This window comes from Aureobasidium subglaciale (genome assembly GCF_000721755.1).
Source record: "Aureobasidium subglaciale EXF-2481 unplaced genomic scaffold scaffold_8, whole genome shotgun sequence".
Taxonomy (NCBI): Eukaryota; Fungi; Ascomycota; class Dothideomycetes; order Dothideales; family Saccotheciaceae; genus Aureobasidium; species Aureobasidium subglaciale.
In genome coordinates, this window is record NW_013566987.1 from 854,594 (window position 1) to 879,126 (window position 24,533).

The 24,533-nt window shown below is 51.5% G+C and overlaps 13 protein-coding genes across 13 annotated transcripts; 7 read left to right on the forward strand and 6 right to left on the reverse strand.

Annotated features, from left to right (window-relative positions):
• The first annotated feature begins 32 nt into the window (after window positions 1-32).
• On the forward strand, window positions 33-1,404 carry AUEXF2481DRAFT_673922 (uncharacterized protein). Its single transcript, XM_013489314.1, has 3 exons — window positions 33-577; window positions 640-1,151; window positions 1,202-1,404. The coding sequence occupies exons 1-3, from the start codon at window positions 282-284 to the stop codon at window positions 1,228-1,230; spliced, it is 837 nt and encodes a 278-aa protein (XP_013344768.1). The 5' UTR covers window positions 33-281; the 3' UTR covers window positions 1,231-1,404.
• AUEXF2481DRAFT_28957 (uncharacterized protein) lies at window positions 1,356-2,779 on the reverse strand (the record flags this gene model as incomplete). The annotated part of the gene is made up of 5 exons (XM_013489067.1): window positions 1,356-1,823; window positions 1,876-2,147; window positions 2,200-2,319; window positions 2,380-2,599; window positions 2,678-2,779. 5 exons carry the CDS (start codon window positions 2,777-2,779, stop codon window positions 1,356-1,358), a joined length of 1,182 nt encoding a protein of 393 aa, XP_013344521.1.
• Window positions 2,780-3,318: 539 nt separating this feature from the next.
• On the reverse strand, window positions 3,319-7,759 carry AUEXF2481DRAFT_28958 (uncharacterized protein; the record flags this gene model as incomplete). Its single annotated transcript, XM_013489068.1, has 4 exons — window positions 3,319-3,990; window positions 4,042-4,514; window positions 4,570-7,684; window positions 7,733-7,759. 4 exons carry the CDS (start codon window positions 7,757-7,759, stop codon window positions 3,319-3,321), a joined length of 4,287 nt encoding a protein of 1,428 aa, XP_013344522.1.
• Window positions 7,760-8,161: 402 nt separating this feature from the next.
• AUEXF2481DRAFT_4498 (uncharacterized protein) lies at window positions 8,162-8,397 on the forward strand (the record flags this gene model as incomplete). The annotated part of the gene is made up of 2 exons (XM_013489012.1): window positions 8,162-8,293; window positions 8,341-8,397. 2 exons carry the CDS (start codon window positions 8,162-8,164, stop codon window positions 8,395-8,397), a joined length of 189 nt encoding a protein of 62 aa, XP_013344466.1.
• A 299-nt stretch (window positions 8,398-8,696) lies between these two features.
• Window positions 8,697-10,200, reverse strand: AUEXF2481DRAFT_28959 (uncharacterized protein; the record flags this gene model as incomplete). Its single annotated transcript, XM_013489069.1, has 4 exons — window positions 8,697-9,693; window positions 9,744-9,869; window positions 9,915-9,957; window positions 10,011-10,200. The coding sequence occupies 4 exons, from the start codon at window positions 10,198-10,200 to the stop codon at window positions 8,697-8,699; spliced, it is 1,356 nt and encodes a 451-aa protein (XP_013344523.1).
• Window positions 10,201-11,494: 1,294 nt separating this feature from the next.
• Window positions 11,495-12,583, forward strand: AUEXF2481DRAFT_28960 (uncharacterized protein; the record flags this gene model as incomplete). The annotated part of the gene is made up of 1 exon (XM_013489070.1): window positions 11,495-12,583. The coding sequence occupies one exon, from the start codon at window positions 11,495-11,497 to the stop codon at window positions 12,581-12,583; it is 1,089 nt and encodes a 362-aa protein (XP_013344524.1).
• Window positions 12,584-12,885: 302 nt separating this feature from the next.
• On the reverse strand, window positions 12,886-14,323 carry AUEXF2481DRAFT_4501 (uncharacterized protein; the record flags this gene model as incomplete). The annotated part of the gene is made up of 5 exons (XM_013489013.1): window positions 12,886-12,901; window positions 12,958-13,310; window positions 13,361-13,958; window positions 14,010-14,134; window positions 14,201-14,323. 5 exons carry the CDS (start codon window positions 14,321-14,323, stop codon window positions 12,886-12,888), a joined length of 1,215 nt encoding a protein of 404 aa, XP_013344467.1.
• A 173-nt stretch (window positions 14,324-14,496) lies between these two features.
• AUEXF2481DRAFT_39358 (uncharacterized protein) lies at window positions 14,497-15,715 on the forward strand. The gene is made up of 2 exons (XM_013489159.1): window positions 14,497-14,664; window positions 14,724-15,715. Exons 1-2 carry the CDS (start codon window positions 14,555-14,557, stop codon window positions 15,310-15,312), a joined length of 699 nt encoding a protein of 232 aa, XP_013344613.1. The 5' UTR covers window positions 14,497-14,554; the 3' UTR covers window positions 15,313-15,715.
• On the reverse strand, window positions 15,472-15,917 carry AUEXF2481DRAFT_4503 (uncharacterized protein; the record flags this gene model as incomplete). The annotated part of the gene is made up of 2 exons (XM_013489014.1): window positions 15,472-15,613; window positions 15,670-15,917. 2 exons carry the CDS (start codon window positions 15,915-15,917, stop codon window positions 15,472-15,474), a joined length of 390 nt encoding a protein of 129 aa, XP_013344468.1.
• A 242-nt stretch (window positions 15,918-16,159) lies between these two features.
• On the forward strand, window positions 16,160-16,700 carry AUEXF2481DRAFT_4504 (uncharacterized protein; the record flags this gene model as incomplete). The annotated part of the gene is made up of 2 exons (XM_013489015.1): window positions 16,160-16,191; window positions 16,256-16,700. The coding sequence occupies 2 exons, from the start codon at window positions 16,160-16,162 to the stop codon at window positions 16,698-16,700; spliced, it is 477 nt and encodes a 158-aa protein (XP_013344469.1).
• A 653-nt stretch (window positions 16,701-17,353) lies between these two features.
• Window positions 17,354-19,009, forward strand: AUEXF2481DRAFT_4505 (uncharacterized protein; the record flags this gene model as incomplete). Its single annotated transcript, XM_013489016.1, has 1 exon — window positions 17,354-19,009. One exon carries the CDS (start codon window positions 17,354-17,356, stop codon window positions 19,007-19,009), a length of 1,656 nt encoding a protein of 551 aa, XP_013344470.1.
• Window positions 19,010-19,300: 291 nt separating this feature from the next.
• On the reverse strand, window positions 19,301-20,316 carry AUEXF2481DRAFT_674136 (uncharacterized protein). Its single transcript, XM_013489315.1, has one exon. The coding sequence runs from the start codon at window positions 20,109-20,111 to the stop codon at window positions 19,593-19,595; it is 519 nt and encodes a 172-aa protein (XP_013344769.1). The 5' UTR covers window positions 20,112-20,316; the 3' UTR covers window positions 19,301-19,592.
• Window positions 20,317-20,879: 563 nt separating this feature from the next.
• Window positions 20,880-23,579, forward strand: AUEXF2481DRAFT_28966 (uncharacterized protein; the record flags this gene model as incomplete). Its single annotated transcript, XM_013489071.1, has 1 exon — window positions 20,880-23,579. The coding sequence occupies one exon, from the start codon at window positions 20,880-20,882 to the stop codon at window positions 23,577-23,579; it is 2,700 nt and encodes an 899-aa protein (XP_013344525.1).
• Window positions 23,580-24,533: the final 954 nt, after the last annotated feature.

Genomic DNA, 24,533 nt, shown 5'->3' on the forward strand with positions numbered 1-24,533 from the left:
ACTTAATCAATAGTCTTGTAATGCAAGTGAAATATTCTAGACAACCGTACCTTCGAAACGTGTACAACGCGATGTCGGGTCGAAATCGTGGGCAGGACTCAGACGGACACTGCAAAGGACGATCTATCCGTGCCTTCCGGGATTCCCCAGCCCGCGTCTATAATCGCATTTGTTGCTTGTCTGAGGACTTATTACTCGAGTACCTCCACCCGATCGACCCTACCACAATTGTCATGTCTCTTTGATCCTGTCTTCGAAAGTATAAATTGTTTGTGCTTGATATGAATCCTCAATTATACCATCCGGCAACCATACTACAATATGTTGCCATTCTCGCCGCAATATATGTGTTCATAAATGGTCCTTTCTCTGGTGTTGCACAAGATGATGCCTCATCTGATGAGAGTCATAACATACCATTGTCTCAAGAAAAGGCCGAACAGCTTGTTCATCCGGATACCGCTTTGCAGTGTGATTCTCATCTTTACGGGGTCCATGTCTTCTCAAGAAGCCCTTTGATCATCTACATCCCGAATTTCTTGTCGAAAGCAGAATCGAAGCATTTGATAAAGATCAGGTACTTTGATCCACACACTTGCAAATGGAAGTTCTGCAAGCTCACAGTCGTCACAACAACAGCGAAGACAGGTGGAAACCCTCGACAATTTATAGTAACAATGTCGAAGCCGAAGACACCAGTGTCCGCAAATCTGAAAAGGCAATGATTGAACGAGACAGCATTGTCCAATGCATCGAACAGCGAGCACTCAACTTCCAAGGCTGGCCCGTAGACACTTTCATCGAACGCTTGTGGACGCAACGTTATACGACATCTGGCCACTACGCCCACCATTATGACTGGGCTTTTGCATCGAAGACGGCACATCGTGTTTCTACATTCATGGTTTACATCGAAGCAAACTGTACTGGAGGAGGTACCAATTTCCCGTTACTTACCAGGCCAAAGGATAGACGATGGTGTGAATACATTGATTGCGAGGAGTCAGAGGAGGATGGTGTTACGTTCTTACCCAAAGCTGGTGGTGCTGTGTTTTGGGAAAACTTCGACGTTGATGGCAAAGGATGGAAGCAAGGTCTCCATGCCGGCATGCCCGTGCATAGTGGCGTCAAGATTGGACTGAACATCTGGAGCTGGTGAGTCGAGCGACAATGTCAATAATCAGAGCTAACTCCATCTCAGGTATCAAGAGGGTCATCAGGAAGCTCTAAAGAATCAGGTTACTGATCGAGACGAAATCTAGGATAATAGTGCGAGATCAAGAAGACGATGCTAAACTCCGACTATACACAGATCTATAGAATTTAGACATCTTCTATGTCATTACCCGACATGCTCACATATCCTCAGCAACGCTCCACAGTCCTGACATTGCCATAGTCTCTGGGTTCTTACCCTCGGCCTTCTTCAAGCACAGATCCATTATCCTCCAAAGAAGTCCTGCATCCAAGCCTCTAGGCACACGCACACCACCCGCGCCAGGCTTCACAGGAGTGAGCACAGTACGACCGCACTGCGAAGTTGTTCTAGCAATCTCATCCACACCGTGTTCGCCATCGATGATGACCTTGATATCGAATCTCTCACCACCTCTGTCGTCGAAGAGATCAGGGAGGAAAGTCATTGCCACGGCAAGAGGATCATGTAGTGGGGGTCCTTCTGTGAGGCCGAAGACATCTGCGTATGTAGTTGCGAAGAAGGTAAGGATCTGGTTGAACAAGACGCGGAGGACTGAAGCCTCGGTTCCATCCACTTCCTCGTCAAATCCATAGAGTAGTTTTTGGCAGATCTCAGGCGTTGCTAGCTGTGAAACTGTCAGATGAGACTATTTCTGATTGGAGAGCTAGTACACTTACCATTTGATGTGTCAAATCCAGAGGAGCGATGGTGGTTTTGGCGGCAAGGATAGGGTTGCTGAAGACAGACTGCGCGGATTCGGGGTCGATGTAAATGTTGAACTCGGCCCAAGGTGTCCAGTTGCCGAAACGTTCTCCCTCGCCCTCGAGTGAGCCCATGGGTGCGTTAGTGAAACCACCTCCAACAGCGCCACCCATGATGGTCAATCCAGCGATATGGCCAACGACATCAGGAAATGTGTTGAAGAGTAGAGCAGCATTCGTAAGACATCCTATATCGTGTTTGAGTTGGAAGGTCCTTGCAGAATATGAAGTCAAACTTACCGGTAGCGACAAGCCATGCTGTCTTTGGCGGCTCAGCAATCAGAGCCTTGTACATGGCCACCACGGCAGACATGTCCGTTCGTTCAGGGGCTCCAGGCTCTGGTAGGACGGTAGTACCATCTATCACAATCACCGTCAGTACTCACGCAAAAAAATCACAAGATTCCCATTTTAACATACCCAATCCAGATTCTCCATGGATGTCAGGCGCAGACGCCGCAGCACGGCAAAATGGCTTACTAGCACCAGCATACACAGGAACATCCTCCCTTCCAATCGCTCTCAAGATAGATCTCGTATTCTGCGTCGTCTTGACCAGTGGTGCATTACCATAGATAGTGCTAATACCCAAAAGCCTCAGCGCAGGACATTGAGCAGCCAACAGAATAGCAAAAGCGTCCTAGATGTTTTCTCAATTGTTGGTTTTTTGTTCCTACATCGGATTTGACGCTCAGGGGCGATGAAGGAAGTTGCATACATCGTGTCCGGTGTCACAGTCTAACCAGAGTGCTGTGGGTTTTTCATTGCCTTTCCATCTAGCGTAGGCGTTTGCCACTTGTTCTGAGGTTGGGCGAGACATTGGTATTGAGTTCATGTGGTGTGTTTGAATTACCATAAAAAGTTGGAAGGTGTCACAACAGTCACCGGCAACCTTGATATGAACCGAGCCTTGGCACGTACTCTGTTGATAACGAGAGAGGTATCGAGTAGTCAATCCATCCATTCATGTACCACATGTCTGCTGCAACTAATGGACATTTTAGACTCTCCTCGGCATGTGGTCTGGAGGTTAAAAAGGCTGACAAGTTTCTGCTACGGAATCCTGCATGGGAGATCAGATAGTGTTTTGAGGATGACACTTGGGCGACCCTGTCTGTCAACACCATTTAGCCGGCGGCATTTGCTCATGGCCAATACATTATCGAATATGCACGAATTTTGCAAGGGGTCCATATGTCTAGGAAGAATCAACAATGTTGTAGTGTTACACGATACCGGAGTGTCATAACGAAAGGAGAGCACAAAGTATTTCATTGGTACCATCTGGTTGGGTGTGAACACTTCTCGTAGATGTGAGATTGATGATGATCGTTGATACTCATTCCATTGAACCTATGACTAACCCTTCCAAGCTCCACCGAATCGTCGCCAATCTTCCCAAATGCCTCGCAAGACGGCACGATCAGCATTGCCCATGCTAGAGCTCAATGCCTTGACACCTCGACTATCATCTGCACCGATCTCGGTGACATCAATGATCGCCCATATGCCTGGCATCAAGGCGTCTCTCATTCCCTCGCCTAGCTTACCGTTCAAGATCAGTGTGCAGTAGTAGTGGAGGATGTGAGGAGCATGCTGAGCCACGTGCATGCGGGCTTTGCGTGTCTCATCGACGAGTTCTGGTGCCTTTGCTCGGTTGCTTGAGACGTTGAGCTGTGGTGGGTTGCACAGGTTTTCGAGAAGTCTTGAATATCTTTGAGCGTGCTTGAGATCCAACGAAGCATTTGTCGGGTCGAGCCATGCGGGATGCTTGAATCTGTTGACTGTTCCCGCATCTCTGCTACTAGGAAGGAACAGACAGGCAAGAAGCCTTTGCATCAGAGGTACAAGAAGATGGAAGCGACCACCTAGACTGGAGCGGTGGAATTGTAAGAGACTCTGAGTAATTGTGCAGAGACCTTCGAACATCAAAGTCGGTTGCTTGACACTTTTGACGGGCGACGAAGGCGATGCAAGCGTGATGACGGTAGCGATACTCATCTCCGCAGCGTATTGTGTAACAAGGTTCGGCTAAGGTTTTATTAACAGTTGTCGCAAAGACATTGAGTTTTTCTGGCTTACCTGTTCTCTCAATACAGTAACGATGCATGCGACTAATTGCTGGTGAACTCTGTATTCGGAACAAGAGTTCAGAAGCTTCAGCAACGACACCAACACAGGCACCGAACCGGATTCTGAGAGAGCCACTGCTTGCTTGCGAGAACCATGCATGGCTGATATGATGCATCTAACCAACATGACCTTTTCGGTAGTGCACTTCTCCACTGAGGCAGGCAATATTCGTTCTGCTAACAAAATCTTCTCGTTCTCGGCGATTGTCGAAATACTCTTTGTGACAGCATCGGTGATGAGCCAATACTGGCCGGCGTCCATATCTTGCGTTAGGAGACGCTCGGCACTTGTGCATATGTCGATGGGATCGGTTTTGGATGCAGAGGATGACAACTGCTGAAAGCATCGCACTTGGATTGACAAAGGAACGTCCTTCGGTTCTTCGATCAACCCGCGCAACTTTTTGGCGAAGCGTTTTGCGTCTGCACACTGTTAGTTCATTTGCACAAACTGATTGGTGCCCCTCAGTCTACTCACATTTCTCCGTCGAAGAACCGCCAGACTCCAAGATAGATGAAGGGATACTAATGTACAACTCGATGGCGATTTGAGCCTTTTTCAAGTCAGCGGCACTGAGCTCACCATCAGTAGAGCTTGATAATGTCTCCCACAGCCGCTTGACCAACGAGTCAATTGCGGAAGAAGAGCGGTGAGGCAGTCTCGACAGCTCTTGCTCGGTCAGACGAATCTCGCACGTCTCATACAGTGCATTCGTCAACCAGACTCTGCCGGGTGTCGACGGTAAGCCCAAGTCTTTCTTTTTGTTCACGAAATTGGATACTAATACGGAGAGTTGTTCCAAATACAATTTGCTTCGATCTTGATCTTTGGTGTCGAGGATATGTCCCAGAAGGCGCTTGCAGACGATGTCAAAAGCGCTCAGCGAAGTACTGTCATAAGTAACTCCAGCTAGCTCCCATAGAACATCGGGTGTCACGGAGATCTTGGCCGTTGCATTTGGCAGCTCAAGCAATGCAGCAATTAGATCGATAGCTTGTTGCTTAGCCTTTCCACCTGTTTTCTCGTGTATTACCAGAGATACAGTGACATCCAAGATTTTCTCGCGCTGCTGACGGGAAAATCCTTTCAAGGGCCATTGGAGAAGTATCGTAAGCCACGACCCCGAGGCAGCTGAGCTCTCGATTGTCTCACAGACTACGGTGAAAAGGTCATCTTTTGTCGGAATGTCACTAGTTGCGAATACTGCGTCAAGAAACTCGACTAGCACTGAATTTGAGGATGACGACTCAGAAAAGAATCCGCCGAACAGATCCTTAAAGAGTTGGACTCTCTCAGTCGTAGGAATGCAGGTCAAGAGTTCCGGAAACCCAGTGAGAACTGTCAGAAAAGCGGAGGGACGTTGCGAAGCGTAACTAGAGGATTTGCTTCCGTCTTTGGAAGGCAAGGCTGCACGGCAGAACAAGTGTGCGTAATCTGATTCATGGCTTGTCAGACGCCGCTGCATGTCACATATCGAAGCAATGAATACGAATGCAGAATCGACATCGGATACAGTGCCAGCAGTAGCACCCGACTTCGCCTTTGAGCCACTTTGGATCTTTTGCAAGGCGAATTGTGTGACTGGCCCATCTAGAAGTGTTGCATTCCTCGTCTGAACCTCGGCACTCGTCTTGGACGTCGACCAAATTGGGTACCAAAGCTGGTAGATCCGTGAACACAGACCAATCATGTGGGCAGAGAGGGTACTGTTGCTCTCTGTAGCCTGGATGAAGGCCTTCTCCAAAGCAGACAGGAGCGATTCTAGATGAGGCAGGAGAGTGTCGATGGTGGCATCAGTCTTTACAGCACCGATGATCGCGGTGAGCAAGACGATGTTCGCCAAGGTCTGGGGGCTGGAAATCGATGAAGATGTGACAGCCCGATTCAAGGCATCCTGGCGGGATTCCAGCAGTTCCGAGATTTGTGCAGATGTCAACGAAGTCTCCAGGACAGATCTCAACGACTCTTCCAAGGACGCGTCAGCCCAAAGAAGCCACCCTGACATTTTGGCTGATATCTGTGTGCTGAGACAAGCGGCCCATTGATCGAGGAAGGCGGGAAGATGGCGTGCGCGAGCAAAGGCATGCATCAGAGGTAACACAATTTTGTAGCATATGTTGCGAGGGTTTGACCAATCGTCTGTGGAGACCGCATTCGAGATCTTCGACGTCTCTGCTGTTCCGTTATTTGTTAGTGCCTCGAACAAGTTCTTGGCTGGAGCAGCATCAACATCGGTGAAAATGCTAGAGTTCATGTTGAGAATCCTAGCAACAAGTGGGAAGTCGGGTAGCGCTTGAGAGGAGCTGCTTAATGATACTGAAAGATTACATCGCTGATCCAGGATATCGCTCAACACACCAGTATCGAGCACCAGACTCTTATCTGACAGTACGTCAAGCATGTGAATCAAGGTCTGGTTGATAACAGAAGCGTCTGAACCTCTGTCAGATACCGATATGATGTCCGACAACGTTGTAAAGACGAGATGAATCCATGGTGCTTCTACAATCCTCTGCTTAGGACTAGCAATTGGTGCACACCGAACAGCCAGATCCAGCAATAGCGGTACACATGCATAGGCATGAGAAAGTTGGGCCCGCTTGGAAGAATTAGGACTGTCCTCGTTCAGAGCCACAATTTGTGAGCGCAGAGACTCCATTCTTTGCGCCAATCCGGGGAGTTCTAGTTGTGATCGCTTCTTTTGTGTAACGGCCTTGGAGCTGTAGAAAGCAGTTCTTGCTGGTACGAAGAGGTGGGTGGCCAATAAACGGTCGAGGGAACGGACGGCGTGTTGTGAGTGTTCTGAAGAGGTATCGTCCGAGTTTAGAGTATGTAGAAGAAGAGCGGCAGGCCATAAACACTCGGTGCAGAAGGACATGTCCGAAGGGTCGACTACAGCGTTGGGTTGCAGGATGGCCAGATCTTGAATCAGAGCCAATGAAGAGGCGGCGAGAGAAATGGCCATACTTTGGGAGGAGTGTAGGCTCAACAAGCCGTACAGGGTGTACTTGACGAAGCGGACGAGATCTGCATGATCAAGACGGAGAAGGGCGTGAACGCGATTCTCGGATGCCGCATCCATTGCAGACGGGGTCTGAATTGAACGAGAGATCAAAAGACGTATCGAGGCCAGGATTTCGCTAAAGATAAGTGCGGGATGAGCAGATGTTGTATCATTGGCAGCACTTTGTCTCTTTCTCTTCTTGCTGGAGCGTTTGCCGTCATCGGTGGCATCCAAGACTCGGGTAGAAGTGGACGGGAAGAGGTGGGCGAGGGCATTGGAGAAGGTGTTCAGAGGACCAGCAGCCGACAATGACTTTGCCAGAGCAGCAGACGGCATGCGCTCAAGGATGCGACGCAAGAGGATCCATGATGGAAGGCATTGGCTGTTCTCTGACCGGGCAGAGAGCTTTTCAAGCAGCCAGCGGAGGACAAAGTCGAGACGAGCAGTATGGGCGCTGGAGGTGTGTACGGGGGATGCGACGTCGGATTGAGGGTCCAAGGAAATGCTGAGAATGCGAGCGGCTTCTTGAACACGCTCGTCAAAGGTATCGAAGGATTTGTCCAGAGAGAGAAGGCGTTGCAAAGACGACTGGCTATGTTAGTGAATGCCCTCATGTGAACGGCAAGCTTCATGCACCTTTGAATCGTCAACGCGGGCAGCCATGACCGGCTTGAATGGAAGATGGGAAAAAGTCGACGCTCTTTCCTCGAATGATGATGGAACGCCGGCATAACTTTGCAGTTTGCATGTGAAAAGGCTGGTCCAAGCTCGGCATCTGCACAGTGCAGCGTCCAGCGGGAAAGCGCGACCGACTCCCGGAGCTGGCAGGGCTGGGCCTCATCGCGACGACAGCAGACATCCCATTGTCCTAACACACCAATTCACTCCCGTCTTCACAATGTCCGACTCGACCGCCCCCACATCGCCTTCGGCCCCCGGCTCTCTGCGCTCTAACAGACCCATGAGCGAGGCTCTGCTCAACGAGAAGGCATGCGACCACCTGCCTCTCCAATTGTCTCCGGCCTACTGACTCTGCTGTACCAGTGGGACCACTGCTTGAGCACCATGCTCATCCGCTCCACCCTCGGTGCCTCGTTCGGTGTCATCTTCTCCGTCCTCCTCTTCAAGCGTCGCGCCTGGCCTGCCTTTGTCGGTTTCGGTTTTGGTGCCGGCAGAGCATGGGAGGAGTGCGACAACGTACGTCTCTTCCTTCCTCCGTACGACTAGTTTCTGATCTTCTGCAGAGCTTCAAGCGCGCTGCTGCCCCAACCAGAGACGGCCTGAGAACCATGAGACAATAAACGCTTTCACGAAGCCCACACCCTCTTCCTCTACGCCTGTGTCTAATTCTCAAAATTCAACTTCTTCCCTACTACTCGCCGTGTGAAACACCCCAATATTCTCGTCGCAAGGCTCGTTGGCATTGTTATGGACTACAGGACCTTTGAAACACTGCCTAGACTTCTCGGCCGGCAAGAATGCTTTATCCGGGACGTTGTAACTATGTAGGCTTGCTCCTAGTTCTCCGCCGAAAACAGATCCGTCCAACACCTTTTCTTGATCAATTTGAAACCAATACAGCAGTCGGTTCGATCGCAGCTCATTGTGCTCTACCAATCTCGTTTGCCTCCAGTTCTACTAACGGTGACTCCTGCGTTGCATTGCCGACTCTGTCTCGCGGCTGAGGCAAGCTGGACGGCGGTTGTCCGCTGGGAGAATAGACTGAAGACGGAGTATAGGGCGTGTATGCGACATACTGTGACGGTACTCTAGGCGTTCCCATGTTGGGCGACGTCATCCACAACGACGAGTTGGACGGAGTCGGGCTTGTCATGTGGTTCATTCTAGGAGAGGACCAGGTGTAGTTGTTGGAAGGCGCCTCTGCTGCTCCGCGGATATCTTCTGGTGAATAAGGCTGATTACCGTGGTTGCTGCGAATCGACGCAGTCCCGGATACGTCCTCGTTCGACCTGTGCGGCTGCTCTTCTAACTCAGCTGGACTCTGTGAGTTGCTTGTGCCTTCGACCACATCGTGTTGACTGTTGGTGTGTTCCGCAGTAGTGTCCTCTCCTGAGCCGAGTGAGTAACCAGCCTTGTTTGGCTTCTCCTTGGGTTTCCTTCCCACACCAGATCTGCGACGCTTCCAGTATTTCCAGGTAATGAAGAGAATCACCAGTAAAAGTATCGAACCAGCTGCGGCTCCAATCACAACACCGATGATGAGTCCGCGAGAGCTAGCCATAGAACTGCTTGGCGTTGGCTCCGGGCCAGCGGCATTTGTACTCTTGCTGGTTGACGTTGAGGTCGACAACGAAAATAGCGATGCAGGTGATGCAGTAGACGATACTGCTGATGTGGATGGAAAGATCTGAGGGCCACTGGCAGAGCTCGTCTCAATCGACGGAGTACCATGGGCGGGAACAGCTGTGGGAGCAGCAGACACACTTGCCGGAGAAATTGATTGCGTAGAGAGGGATAGAGCAGCACTGTTTATGTCGGTTTTTGTGATTGTGGTGGTCAAACGCTGGACACCGCAGGCAAACACGTGTTTTCCGTCTCGGTATTTGGTCTGGCAGAACGGCAGAGCAGACTCAGAGCTAGTCATGATGAGTTAGTGGACAATACGAGCGCGGCCAAGTTGACTTACCAGTAAGCGCATTCTCCAGTGATGTAGTCGCAAGGGGCCTCAATGCCGGATGTGTAATCGATGCACTCTGTACGAGGAGAGCAAGCCGCACCAATGGCAGTACAACATCCAACGTATCTGTATGCTCTGATCAGCGATCAGGCGTGGTCGTGAAGGGAAAACCACGCATACCCATCGTTGCCATATACGCAAATTGCTGGCTCGATGCAGAAGGCTAGATACTGGTCAGTCAAGATTCACAAAAAGATGACACAACATTGGACCTACCGTAGCCCTTTGAATCACAATATGAGGTGATCTCACGCCTCTGGATCAGCAGTCCGACTTGTGAACGCCGTGGGTCTGCTTGAACTGCACAGGAGGATGCTTTCGTGATTTGACCGATAGCATTGGCAGTGACTGACAAGCAAAAGAGGAGGTGCAGGAGAATCATGTTGATGGCAGAACAGCAAGACATCAGGCTCTTGTCTTGCGTACAAAAGCAGAAGAACGAAAAAGAATTGCGTTTGTTGTGGATGGTGCGGACTTGAGAAACTCGTCGGGACCATGCAAACGCCTGTGTGCAAACAGACGACACCATCGACAATGTTTCCGCAATGGCGACTGGACTTTTACCAACGGAACCTACTCGCCTGGACTTGATACTTCTTGTCCATCTATTCAATAGCGTCTGCCTGCTCGAGTACTCAGGTCCTTCATCGATTCGCACTGGTCCGGAAAACCTTCGCACTCTACTTTCTACATGACACTGCAGAGAGTGCTACCATCTGGACTTGATCCCTATGGGCTGATGTATGGACATCTTGAGGAAACAAGGCTCCCGTCAGACAAATGTTGCCGGGTTTCGATTTTACGCACCGCGCTGGGCATCGTCAAGGTATAAAGAGATACATGGGCAATCCGAAATAGAGCCAATATCTAGCTTGTACCATTTGTTAGTCGTGAAAATCATGGGCCATTGGCCACTCAATAGTTCCTCACATCCCGAGCTCTTGAAGACATGATGAACACAAGCGATATTCAGGCCCGAAGACGGCGTTGATCACGTTGGTCCAAAGCTTCTGCCAGTGGCTACACAACAAAGCTCAGGAGTTCAAGGGAGGTGATCGTTAGAGAATCAAGGGATGACGGATAGAGATGTAAATGATCATCAGCAAAAGACGTTCCCGGGATGATTTGGTCTGGGCCGAGCAGCTTGGCTCGCTCAGGGCAAGATTTGATCTTGGGAACTCAGGAAGGGACGAGTGTGGAGCAGCGCGCAGATTCCCCGGTGACTCGTGCAGACCTAGATGCATGACGAAGACGGGAGACTCGGATGCGTTGTTTGATTATCATTCTGTTGTTTGGGTTTCGTGCATGGCAATCCCGAGATTTAGAAGGGGCAGTGGTGGACGCGCAGCTGAGACATTTGGCACCTGTGAACAGAAAGAGTCTCGTGAATGGGTCCGCATGTGTGGTCGATCCTGCGGTGAAGACTTTCTCCCACGTTTCCACTTCTTCACATAAGCAAAGACGGCCACCCGCTTACACAGCATAGGGGAGAGGCTTTTGCGTGCCTGAAGCCAGTCGACGAACAAGAGTTTTCTCCTGCAGAAAGAGGCTCTCGGAAAGGCAATACTCCACGAGAGACATTTCGGGACGGTGCATACGAGAGATCCGAAAGCAAACGGTCGTCACCACCCACGTCACTCTTGATGGAGCCAGTGGAAGTCGGAGCGACGGACAGCGGGCAGCTGAAGTCTGTTGATACCATGGACGACAAAACTGTGCGACCACGGCCAGATGCGCCGCGGCGAACGACGCATCCTGCCACGCCTGTGAAGAAGCCGCCTGTGCTTGCAGCTGCTGTAAACAGCGACATTTCTTCTCCGCTCAACAACACCCACAGCAGCAGCGCCGCCAGTCCCAGCGGCAGCGGCAGCGGCAGCTACAGCTCAAACAGCCTGCCCCTGCGACCGCGAAACCAGTCTCCCTATACAAGGCCCCATCTGCGCTCCAGATCCCACGCCTCTGTGCTCGCTCCTCCCATGGCGCCGCGTGCACATTCGCTGCCCTCGGTGCACTCGGCCGGCCACCAATATAACTCTTCCCCCTCGGCGTCGCCCTTGCTGCGCCCGTCGAGCCCAATGTCTTCGTTGTCCCCACGACACCCATACTCGCCAAACATGCGACCGACCTCACCCTTCCGCCCTCGCTCTCCACTGCCACTAGACGAGTCGACCTATACACAACAATCCATTTCCTACGACGGAGCTTTTCAAAGCATTTCCGAGGATGCCGAGCTCAACATAACCCCACGATCTCATCTCGACAACCCATCACAAGCAGCTCCATTCGGACGCTCGCTGTCTTTGCGTCGACAACGACCTTCGTCCCCCCTACACTCGCTTACCCCTTCAGCTGCCACGTCCCGCTCAGCTTCAGCTACTTCTTCACCCTCGGTCGCTTCAGCTCGCTTTAACGAGAACTTTCCATCACTGCATCACTATGCCAGCAACTCTTCCTTCTCGAGCATCTCAACCACACCATCTTCCGCTCGCTCCCGATCTCCTAGCATCTCATCCCTCGAAACCATCGAAGACAACCCAGATCTAGAATGGGAAGCTATCGAGGCTGACCGAGCAGCTAAGCAGCGTGCAGCAATAGAGGAAGAGGAGGAGGAGGAGGAAGAGAACGACGACACAGAGCCCCGAAGAAGGGGCAGTCTAGACATTCCAGGCCACCGAAGTGTTGGCTTCGGCTTTGGCAGACGAGGCGGAGATTCTGGCCGCAAGAGATGGAGCATCTGCGGTGGTGAGCGAACGGTCGATCTAGACCTCGAGACCATCTGGGAGGATTGAGCGGGCCCCAATATCTTTTTCGCGTTGCCTTGTTTCACGACCCTTTCTGGCGCTTCCTTTCCTTTTTTGTCCAGTTTTGATTCTCGCATGCTACTCGAGGGAAGGTCCAAATTTCCGGTTTGATGGAAAGTTAAAGACTGCTGGTTTTCTTGTCTATTCTCCGTTTTTCGCTACGATACCCCTATCAACGATTCAGGTCTGGTAGACACATGCAATCATGCCCCTATTCTTCTTTTTACACCAAATATCCAAAGCTCTTCTTTCAACTATCGCGAATGCAGGTCTGTGGATCTGGTTGTCAATCATGACCACGAGATTCTGTGTTCTTGTCAGTGCTTGTATTTCCCGGATGGGCGAGGATGTCGTGAACTTACGCAATCATGATACCAGCACCCGCGGCAATGGCCATCAACTGAGTGATGATCTTCTTGATCTCAGCGACCTTGTTGGGACCTGTCTCCATGAGCTCAGGAACCACACTCATGCCGACAAACATGAAAGTGCCAGCAGTCCAGGGCAACAAGAGATCACCCCAGTGAAGGCTGGTACCAAAGAGGCCAGGGGTAGCCATGGCATCGGTAGCGTTACCGCCGTATTCTTGAACTGCGATGCCCATGAGAGCACCTGTGAGAGCACCTGCGGCAGTCAAGAACTGTGCTCCAATGGCTGCACGTTTGGAGAATCCGGACTGGATGAGAAGAGCAAAGTCGCCGATCTCATGAGGAACCTGTGACCGATTTAGCCAGATTCATCCAATTTCATGCACACAAACCCGACCTCGTGGAAGAAAACTGCAGTGGTGGTCAATGCTCCGACGGTGGGAGAAGCATAGAACGAAGATGCCATGGCAAGACCATCGGTAATATTGTGAGTAAAGTCGGCAATGATGTTGAGGTAACCCCTGTTCGAGCTGGGACCACTTTCCTGCTGCTCCACAGGCACAATTACCTTCTTCTCACTGTTACGTTGACGAAGACCTTCGGCTTGAGCACCTTTGTCGGAGCCAGATGCTGAGGCAGAAGCGGCGGCCTTGTCACCACCTTCGATCTTACCATGAGCATGACCGTGAGAGTGGCCGTGACCCTCGTCGCCTCCAGAAGCAATACGAATAGCCTTGTCTAGAATGACGAAACTGACAAAGCCAACCATGATGGCGATCCCGAGCAAGATGTTCTTGTTACCATCGGCGACTACCAGAGTCACATGCTTTGGGCTATCTTCGCCGACGAAGATCTCCGGAAGAAGATGAAAGAGTGTGTCGCCCATGAGTCCACCGAAAGCGAAAGCGACCATGGTGTTCAAAGATGCTGGGTCAATGTCCGCAGGGCACAGCGCCAGCAAGAAATTGGGAGGTCCAGAAATGTACAGCACGCTCCTGTTACATGATCAGTACAGATTCGGTTGTAATATAGGGGTGATATCGAACAAAAGAGTGTTGACAGCGGGTGATCCTGGGAACAATACAGCGAATGCTCGAGCTGTGAAGCCTGTAGCGGCCTCATGGGCCGTCGATGCTTTGTGGGCATTGAGAGTTTGTACCAGAGGACATTGCTAGAAGAATCAGCATACGAGATCCCCTTTAGATCAACATCTAATATTTGATAAGAATTAACCAACCTGGATCTGCTCCTCGATCTCTGCAGACGTAAGATGTCCAACTGGGACCTTCTCAGATCGTGCAGCGATGATTTGGCACAATGCTACAAGAACGATCAACAAAACGGCATATGAGCGGTTCATGATGGCCATTTCTTCGGTTTTCAATTCGAAGACACTGCTCGTCAAGGTAGACTTGCAAGTTGTACTTTACCTGTACTCGAAGGGGAAGATGTGAGGTATCGCGATAAGATAAGGAGTGCAAACATGGGGAAAGTGCTTTGGCTGTTTGATCTAAATTTTCGGGGGACCGACTTTCTCGATGGCGGATCATCAGCGATTTTTCTGAACAAACCAAATCACAAATCAAACAAGATGGGTCGCGAATTGCAGAAGAAGAAGAACCGCTCGTCCACCTCCAAGGTGACGCAGAAGGCAAAGTCGAAGAGAAAGTTGTTGCAGAACCCCATCATCGCAGCCAACTGGTAGGTCGCATTGCGCATTCATCTTCTATTCTTGCGCTTGGAATCTAACTGTATGACAGGAACCAGAAGGAGACACTCAGCCAAAACTACCGCCGCCTCGGACTCGTATCCAAGTTGAACCACCCTACTGGCGGTGTCGAGAAGACCTCAAAGACTCTGATCGAGGCTGCTAATGGCCTGGCACCCGAGCCAACACCCGACAACCTCAACATCAGCACCAAATTGCCTACTACAATCAACATCTCCGAAGTCAAGATTAGAAGAGATCCCGAGACTGGCGCTATTCTGGAAGTTCTGGACCAAAGAAAGGCAAACCCCCTCAACGACCCTCTGAACGATGTCGAAGACAGCGACGATGAAGGCTGGCAAGGATTTGTGAACGAGCACGATGTTTTGGACGGAGCAAGACAAGGAGGAGACGCCAGAACCGACGTGGTCCGACAACTCGAGGAACAAGCCGCACGACCAATCAAGAAGGCGCCTAGGAAGCAGAGCGACCGCGAAGAAGAATGGATTGAGAGACTGGTGGCCAAGCATGGCGACGACTACCTCACCATGGCTCGCGACATGAAGCTCAATCCCATGCAGCAGAGTGTTGGCGATCTCAAGAAGAGAGTCAAGAAGTGGAACGCCAAGCAGCGATCGTAAAAGACGCCGTAGACTTGGGTGCTCTCTTTGGTATGCATAGCGAAGGCGTTGGCAGGCACTGGATCGACATTTTACACAATTTCTCGAGAATGAACCATCATTGAACGACATTTCGTTCACTATCGTACAGAATCAAAAGGTCATTACACATTTCATAGCTTAGGCACCCTTTCCACCTCTCTCGTCCTGCATACCGATGACAACATCAGGGGCCTCGGGGTTCTCTTGCTTGGCCTTTGCGGTGCTGTTGTTGGTGTCCCTGCGCTGAGTAGCGGTACCACCCTCACCACGGCTCTTCGACCTGCAGACGTGCAATGTCAGTATAGTGATCAAGCTGAAGCATGGAGGAAATGGTACTCTTGGCCCTTTGCGGCATTGTCGCTCTGAACGTCAAGTCTGTCCTTCTTGTCGGTGGCATGCTTGCTGTCGGGATAGGCTTCGTTTGCGACGCTGTCATCGGTGCTGAGCTTGCCGCCGCTGCTGTAACGGCATGTTGACGAAACGAAGGTGCGGCGAGGAGAGGCTGGTACGATGCGAGACTGTCTTAGGGTGCTAAGGCGGGCAGTGCGACGGTAGAAGGTCAGGAACTCTGAGGGTGAAGCCATGCTGAAGTCTGGAAGCTGAAATTGTGTTGTGATAGGGGTTGGTGAAAGAGATCAATTGGATGTGTTTGTGTAGAAGGCGTATGAGCGAGTGACTTCTGTCGAAATCATCATATGCTAGACCAACTACGTCACAGAAGACGCCAAGCATCGAGCTCAAGTCGTGACTCGTGAGTCGTGACCGATGTGGGGACAAAAGACTTTTGGACCAGACCCCTCACAGCCTACCTTGTTATCCACTCATCATGGCCGCGTCCGATGACTTTCCGTGTATCCTGTGAGCTTCAACATGTCGGATAGGATGGTGGAAGAGAAGCACGAAGCTCATGCGCCCGGCGTAGAACAATCGACACTCCCTTTCCTACCCACCGCCTAGCCAGCGCCGCAATCCGCACTCTTTCCGTCGATCAAGAACTCTCCCCTCTGGTCCGTCGCGACTTTTCGCTCCACCGTCCGTCAGATGCCCCTCCAAAAGCGCTAGAGACTGATCCTCTTCGCGCCTCGCTTTTGACCAATGCCGCTCCTACCGCTTCGCTAGACGCTGTTCAATCGACACAGCCTACGTCTGACGAGGAAGATGCCACAGTACTACGCACTATCTACCGCGCAACTACCAATCGAATGCTCCGTGTCTCGGTGAATGGCTTCTTTGAAAGTCTCAATGTCGTGCTGCAGGTCATGCAGGAACTTGACGTCGATGTACTCCAGGACAAAGGTCTCGAGGATCTTGAAGGCGCCCAGGGTGTTGAGCAGGGCATGATTGGAACCACACTGACTGGCGCTTGAATCGCCTCAGTCCGTATGACTTGACATTTCCGGGATCGCACAGCTGTGCATCGAACCGCCGCCACACCACTGAGCTGGCCCTCGTGGGCTACATACAGTCGCTCGAGCAAACAGAGCTGGTGCTGCTCTGCATCCGGACATGTGCTCGCTCCCTGCAGCTGAATCGAACCCACATCTCCTGTGTGCGAGCAAATACCATCTCAGTATAGGGGAAACGAAATAGCTGCCATGGAAGCTGCTTTTAGATCTTCATGTAGTACATCACAGCACAGCCGAACGACATTATATGGGCGCCGTGCTCAAATCAGTGCTCAGAAATGCACAAATTGTTGTCTCAGAAGTGTTTCTATCAAGCATCCATGCACTCATTCATTATGCCGATCGTGCGGGAGGCCTTAAAATACCCTCTGAGCGTTTGCGCAGTAGGAGACTGAGATGATCATGGACACACCGGATGCTGAGACGTGAATTGTGCCAAGTTTCTTCTCATAACATTCGCCCTCATGCAGATCAGTATAATAGGCTGTTTGACACAATGGGTAATTGACAGACGTCTCCCGTGTGTAGATGCCGAGGTAATTCGTCATACACCTTCCAGCCCGATTCTTTAGAGAGCCTCATCCACTTCCAGCAGTAAGGCAGTTGCATCAACGATGCAATTGAAAGGCTTGGAATACTCGGCGATATTTGCCCTGTCAAACGCGACCATTGCATGGGGTCAATTACTTTTTGACCCCCGAGAGGCCACCATAGCTTCTGTTCACAATGCGCTGCACTCTGGCGAGAGTTGTCGGAACATCGTCTCTGCCTTCTTGTCACGCATCGAAGCATTGGATGGAAACATCAATTCGATCATATCCTTGGACCCGGAATCTCTCGCAATTGCATCACAACAAGACGCACTGTTCGCCTCGCAAAATGCCACTGTAGGCCCGCTGTTTTGTGTCCCCGTGCTTCTAAAGGACAATCTTGACACTGCGTCTCTTCCAACAACCAGCGGGAGCCTCGCTTTGGCTGACTCGAGACCCTCGATCGATGCCGCGGTTGTCAAGGCGCTCAAAGACGCGGGCGCCATCATTCTAGGCAAAACGAATCTTCAAGAACTTGCTTTGGAAGGAATATCGGTGTCATCTTTGGGGGGCCAGACAATCAATCCATACGACACTGATCGAACCCCGGGAGGGTCGTCTGGGGGCAGTGGTGCTAGTGTTGCTGCATCTCTCGCGGTTCTTGCTCTAGGCACAGACACGATAAACAGTGTACGCAGCCCAGCAAGCGCGAACAGCCTCTTTGGACTACGTCCGACAAGAGGCCTCGTCTCAAGAGCAGGGGTCATCCCAAACTCGCATACGCAGGATGCTGTCGGACCCATCGCACGATGTGTTGAAGATCTGGCTATCGCACTTTCGGCAATTGCAAGTAAGCAACTTGATTCTGAAGACAACAGTACTGCACTTGTACCTGAAGGTGTTCATGGAACGGATTACTACATGGATCTTGCGTCAGGTTCTCTCGAGGGTAAGACGATCGGAGTGCTTGAAACCTTCTTCGATCGTACTTCGTCCAACGAGACGGATCCTGTGAACGAAGCTATGGATGCAATGGTGGTGAGCTTGCAAGAAGCAGGCGCCATCGTTGTACCAATTGATGACGCCAGATACAACGTGAATTCTATCCTTAGCTCGTGCGAGACACAAAAGTTTGAGCTGAGGCAAGAGGTGGACAAATACCTCTCGCGAGAGTCTCTCAGGGGCCAACACCCTGCAACACTCCAAAACCTTTATAGCGAAGGTAATTCTTTTCTTGTGCTTCCTCCGCAGTACGATTTCGTCAAGGCGGTACTGAAAGGTAGCACACGAGATCTCGAGTACGAGACAGTATTGAAGAACATCCAAGATCTGACTACGCATCTGCATGCAACGTTTGCAACAGATCGCTTGGATGCAATCATCTACCCGCAGCAAAGAAACCTCCCAGTTAGGATCGGAGCCGCATCCCAACATGGACGCAACGGTATTCTAGCTGGCGTGACTGGATTTCCCTCTCTGGCGCTTCCTGCGGGCTTCAGTCCTACTACCGACACAGCCCCAATCGGTATCCCTGTTGGTCTCGAGCTGATGGGCTTACCGTGGACGGAAGCCAAACTGCTACAGATGGCGCACGGGGTCCAAGCTCTAACGCAGATCAGAAAGCCACCTGTGTGGGCTAGACGGCATGTACCTGTTCGAAACTACGTTGCTGTGCCCAGTGTCATGCCGAAGGGTAGCAACAGTATCCCATCTGCTTATCCGCTTGGAGTTCTATCGTAGATAGCACAACGTACATGCATCGGCAGAAGAATCCTGCATTAATCAAGACATGTGAAGACTTCGCAAAGGACCCTGCTTGAAGTACAATAATCAGACAGAACACAGCCTATCCGCAGCTTAGCGGTTGAAGCGCTCTCGCTAGGCCAGTTCGATGGATCATAGATACCACGCATGTCGGATAAAATGCTAGGTGAAGATCAGCTCTCTATCCTGACACAGTCCTCTTGCGTGTGCACTCGAGTTGCACCACTGTACGTGAAGTCACGAGTACATGCGCGCAACATGTGAAGATTGGCTCGAGCTTGGGCTGAAGGGACTCTATGTAGCTCAAAAAGGTGCTGGCAACATGCTAAGCATGCAGCCTGCAGATGCAAGTCAGAGAGACGCAGACGCCGCGGATGTCCTCGGCCGAGAACCACGATTGAAACCGCGAGACCCAGGTAGTGTCTTCGAGAAGCAGAAAAGCAAAGACCGGGCGAATGGAAGATGGATCAGACCGAAACAACCTGGGTGAGAATTTGCCTCTGCGACTCAGGCACCAGACATTCGAGGCCGAAGAAACTTGTCGGAAAGTCGCCATGGTTTAATTGCACGGAACCTGGGGCGAGGCGATCGTCGCTGTGGGGAAGAAGGGTCTCTGCCTCCTGCATTCTGAAACAAGATTGGTCGGTTGACGCGCGGAGACAGGCGTGTTGAGTTTGGGCGTGGGTTCGCTGCTAGAGGGGTCTCGAATTGCAGATGGGAAGTTGGTGGAACCTGGCATGGATGAACAATGACATAGGTAGCCAAGTTGGATAGCAGGTTCAACAGACTTGGACAGTTGCTGTAGTTCGCGATAACAAACGGCGTCACTATTGAGAAAGAGCGACGCGATTGGCAACGCGGTATCATGGGCAACGAGATGGCAAGACAGGAACGTATGGCCTGAGAGCTGTGTCTGTCGTAGTGCATACGTAGATACAGTAGTGGGATAATTAGCGGCACTGCTCGTACTGCCGGCCCAAGCTGGAAGCAAGGCAGGCAGCGAAAAGCGAAAATATATTGGTGATTTATTGTCCGGCAACGATCTAAAGTGACCAGGGCCTTTCCGAGTCGCCGTCATTCGCTGCCTAGCATACAATCTGCGATAGGCAATCTGTGAGGTAGGTGTGGCGACAACAGAGAGTCCCACACCAGGACGCACCGTTTGGGCGTCGCGTGGGAACAGAGAAGGGCGCTTGATCCCTGGTTGTTATTGTGGTCATGGCATGCAAGATGGGTCCTCTACCCGTAGGATTTGGACAACGGTTTGCTTGCAAGTTGCAACGCTCTCGTAAACGCTTCGATTATTTTAACCCTAGCGTTGGCCCGGGCGCGACGCAGCCAAGGCCGCGAGAGCCTGCTACCAAGTTGGTACATGCATCTGCACCCTCCAAACCTCACCTTTCTCTTTGCTCTTCCCTCTTTCCGCGACCCCTCCTCCTCGACCTCTGTTATATCAAAACCTTTCTGTGGGATCTTCTCGGACGGCTTGCCCAAGTTGTCTGTAGTCGAAACTGCGTCCATTCCTTTTTTAATTCGAGATACTGCTTGCTTTGCTTATTTGTTGTTTGCGCCTTCATTCTCCCGTAACAAAGTGATTTAGCTCTGTGAGCGTTCCATGTTTCTAGTCTGGTATACCGATCCTCATCCCTCCACTACCACCATGGCTCGACTGACATTGTTCCCAGATTAATACTTTTTTATCCCCGTGTGCTTTCCAGCGACACCATAACGACATCGTCGTACGCGCGCGAACTTATACAGCCCTCCCCGCCAACCTTACTTCACTTTAATATCTCTCGCCATTGCACCCTCCACGAGTGCTTCTCTGGATGCTATGGCCACGACCATGTCTTTCCGTCACCACATGAGCGACCAACACTACAGACCCTCCGACATGGACCAGGAAACCTTGCAACTGGTGCCGGACTTTGTCTTCCCTCCTCGACCCATCACCGAACAGTCTGCCATGTCAAGCCCTAGACGACCAGTGTCTATGAACTTGGCTCCCAACTCATACCACGCTCGTTCCCGGTCAACGCGACAATCCACTTCAGCGCTGCCCACTTTCAGTTTCAACTCATCAGACACTTCCGGTCGCCTGGACAACCAACCTCCGTCACCAACCGCTCTCACGCCTCCTACCAGCCCACCCAAAAGTGCAGGACATCGCAGAGGAGCAAGTGAGCTGGTAGGCGGAGATAGTCGCATGGGTATCGGTGGCATGTTAGGTCCCAGCCCCTCGAAACGTCTCGACGCTCTACCTATCCCGGACCTCGGTGCTTCACCGTCTCGTAGACGCGGCCACGCCCATCGTAGATCAGCAGCCATATCTGGTCACGATTTGGCGAGCATCCTTCAGCCGAAGGACGTCAACGTCCGACCGCAAACCTCTGTGCCACAAACGCCAACGGAGTCTTTTTCTCCAACACATCATCCTTCGCCCATCAAAGTAATGGATGAGGAGCGCAAGTCTAGCGAAAGTTCCATGACAGTGATCTCTCCGTCCAGACTCCCTACAGAAGAGCCAATCGCGCGCCCACCCTCCAGGCCCCGCGTCGGATTTTCCGAGAAGATTGAATTTATCCCGCGACCTCTTTCAACAGTCTCCGCCGACACTGCCAGTTCTGCATCGACCGTGCGTGGTCACTCCGTTGGAAACAGCATGTCTTCCCTCATCAGCCTCGGTGGTATCGGATATCCTTCTCCTAGAAGGGCAATGGTTACGATTCCTGACCTTGGTGCCGACATCTCGCCTCGATCCGCGCCGACAAACGAGTCCAACACCATGGTCATCACGGAGCCTCCGGTTCAGATAGTCCCTCCGCCCTTCAAACTGCCTAACAACAGCTTGTCTTTCGCTGCAGAATCCACGAGCGATAGTTCACGACTCTCAAAGAAGAAGACTTTCTTGAAGCTCGATCGTCGTCGCAGTGAACCTCTGATTTCCTTGACAGCATCGTCGGATATTGGAACTTCAACCATCTCTCTGCAAGAGCCTGTTGTTTGCGATGATTCTCAACTCTCCGCGAGAAAACCTGAAGTTATCGACCAGGGTCTGCAACGCGTATCTTCGCGAAAGCGGGTCAAGAAGTGGGCAACCTCGATTCTTGGTCGCAAAGCCAAGGATGCAAAGAAGGCAAAACAGGGTACCGATGCGGCAGAAGAGAGCGAGAGCGGCGAACAGACTCCTGATTTCGGACCTCAGCTTTCGGAACCATTCGGAGAGGAGCCCGACCTGGACGCCCTGTTCGGCCAGGACCCTTTTACCGATGCTGACGATATCACAAGTCCTTCTATCCTCTCTCCTCGGTCGGAAATGTCGGATTCCTTCTTCCCTTTCCTCGCGCCTTCGTCACCAGGTGGCGAGGACACCAGTCCCGTTATTGACCTGGATGCCGCTCTTGGACCCTACGGAACGCCCACGATGAGCTGGGAAGAATCACGTCCCCTCCAAAAGAGAAGACAACTTCACAGCAGTCGTTTGGCGAAAGATTTCACTGGACCAGGCATGCACTATCATCGTAGAACCGAGAGCGCACCTGCATTAGTACCCTTTGTTTTTGCTGGTAGATCTAGCTCGCCAGGACAGTCACCGATGGATGATGTTTTCGAAGAGGAAGAAGACGAATCATCTGCCGAGGCTGTCAAAGAACCTAGTATCTGTGACGCATCAAGCCAGGCAGACGAAGATTCGGGCACTGGCATTCAGATTGTCGACACAGCGAGCGAGCAGCTTGAGCCAAACTTCGACTGGAGTTTCGAAGACGGCCTAGGAATCGAACCTCAGGGATCCTTGAGAAGTTCTTCGAGTTACGATCATCCGCAGCGTCAACCTACTCCGCCGCGCACATCGGTGGTGGAGGATACCATCGTCGAAGAAGTAACGTTATCTGAAGTTACAGCAGACTACCCAGAGCCTCGAACTTCATCTATCACGAAATCTTCAGACTCCAGTGGAGCTCGCACCATTTCGGCCGAGGACACAGGTCTTGGTCCCCCTTCTTCACACAACGCCCCGCTCACTCCGACGTCTAACATCGCATCGACCTTCTCCTCGCCCGATTTCGCGCGGAATCAAGGATCATTCGATGCACTACGACTCGGCACTTCAGCATCCTCGATTGGCGACGCTCGTACCATGAGCTCTTTCACAACTGCAGAGCCAATGCCTGAGCCATACATGTCGGCTGATGACGTCCCATCCTTGACGAGCAGCCGTTCTACCATGATCAGCACTATGTATCAAACCAGTCCTCGTCGGGACACGATGGATCGACCTGTATCAGTCGCATGTGGCAATGGTCAAGCAGATGTACAGGCCTCTGAGCGTCGTCGCAAGCGTTCGAGCATTCAGAGCTTGAGCATGCTTCTAGGCGGACCCTTTGGCGAGAGTAGACACAGTCTGAGAACAGAACAACGTCCGCAGACAGCTATCTCGCCTTCGGTCCACCAAGAGAGCAAGAGGAAGAAGGAGCATCGTCTGAGTAAGCTGATGTTCTGGAGATCCAAAAGCGATTCACGTAACAACCCTTTTCAGTCCAAGTGATTACTGGACATGATCGGGCACGACTTTCTTATTTTCCTTTTTCTTTTCATTCTACATCACCCTTTTCCTTCGTTTCTACTCGCATGTTGCAGGAGCCATCCGGGCGTCCATGCTATGGTCGACGGTGCGTGAAAGATACTATACGTCATGCGGCGCAACTTCTAGGTGTACCTTGAACTTTTTTTATTTGGACATTATTTCGGAATGTCACATGGGTTGGCTGGAGAATGGGATGGCTGGGATGATTTTCGAGGCTGTGCAAAGCAGTGGATGACGGAGGAGAGCGCACAAGCAAAATTGGAGATTAGCATAGAGAGCGCAATGTCAAAGACAGGCTTTCACGCCGAGCACAAAAGGACGCGCACCACTGTTGGAGAAGGCGCAGGTCAACATACGCGGGAGGTGACGAGGATTGCTGATCACACTGTAAGGTGGGTGGCGTTTCAGATGAAGCGGGAGTGTAATTTGAGTATTGCTCCTGGGCGCCGGAGAATACGGGGAGCACGTTGAGGCAATTCAGGGAAACGCCCACTTTGTATTGAGGTGGAAAGTGGAAAAGTGCACGAGGGAAGATGCATTCGAACAGAGTTTCTGCAGCGAGGCGTGATGCTGCAGTGATGCGATCCCAAGGCAAGAGAAGGAGCATCAAGAGTCCTTGGACTTGCTTGCCTTGCCAAAACAAAAGCGGGCGATCAAACAGGTACACTCAACAGAGTCTTGGTAGGGGCGACCAAGAAGGGCTTGGTTCGCCGCGGATCGATGGACAACAGCGGCTGAGGCTTGCCCGTGCTTCTTGTCTCGTGTCTGAAATGCTGGGCCAAACAAAACCCACTCAACATCCCCTGCAGGCCAAAAGTTCCATCATCTTTCCTGCCACTCTCCTTGTTGTGCAGTCTGCTTAATTCGACTTTTTAATCCTCGACTTCTTCAACTACTCTTCCGTCGCTCGTTTAC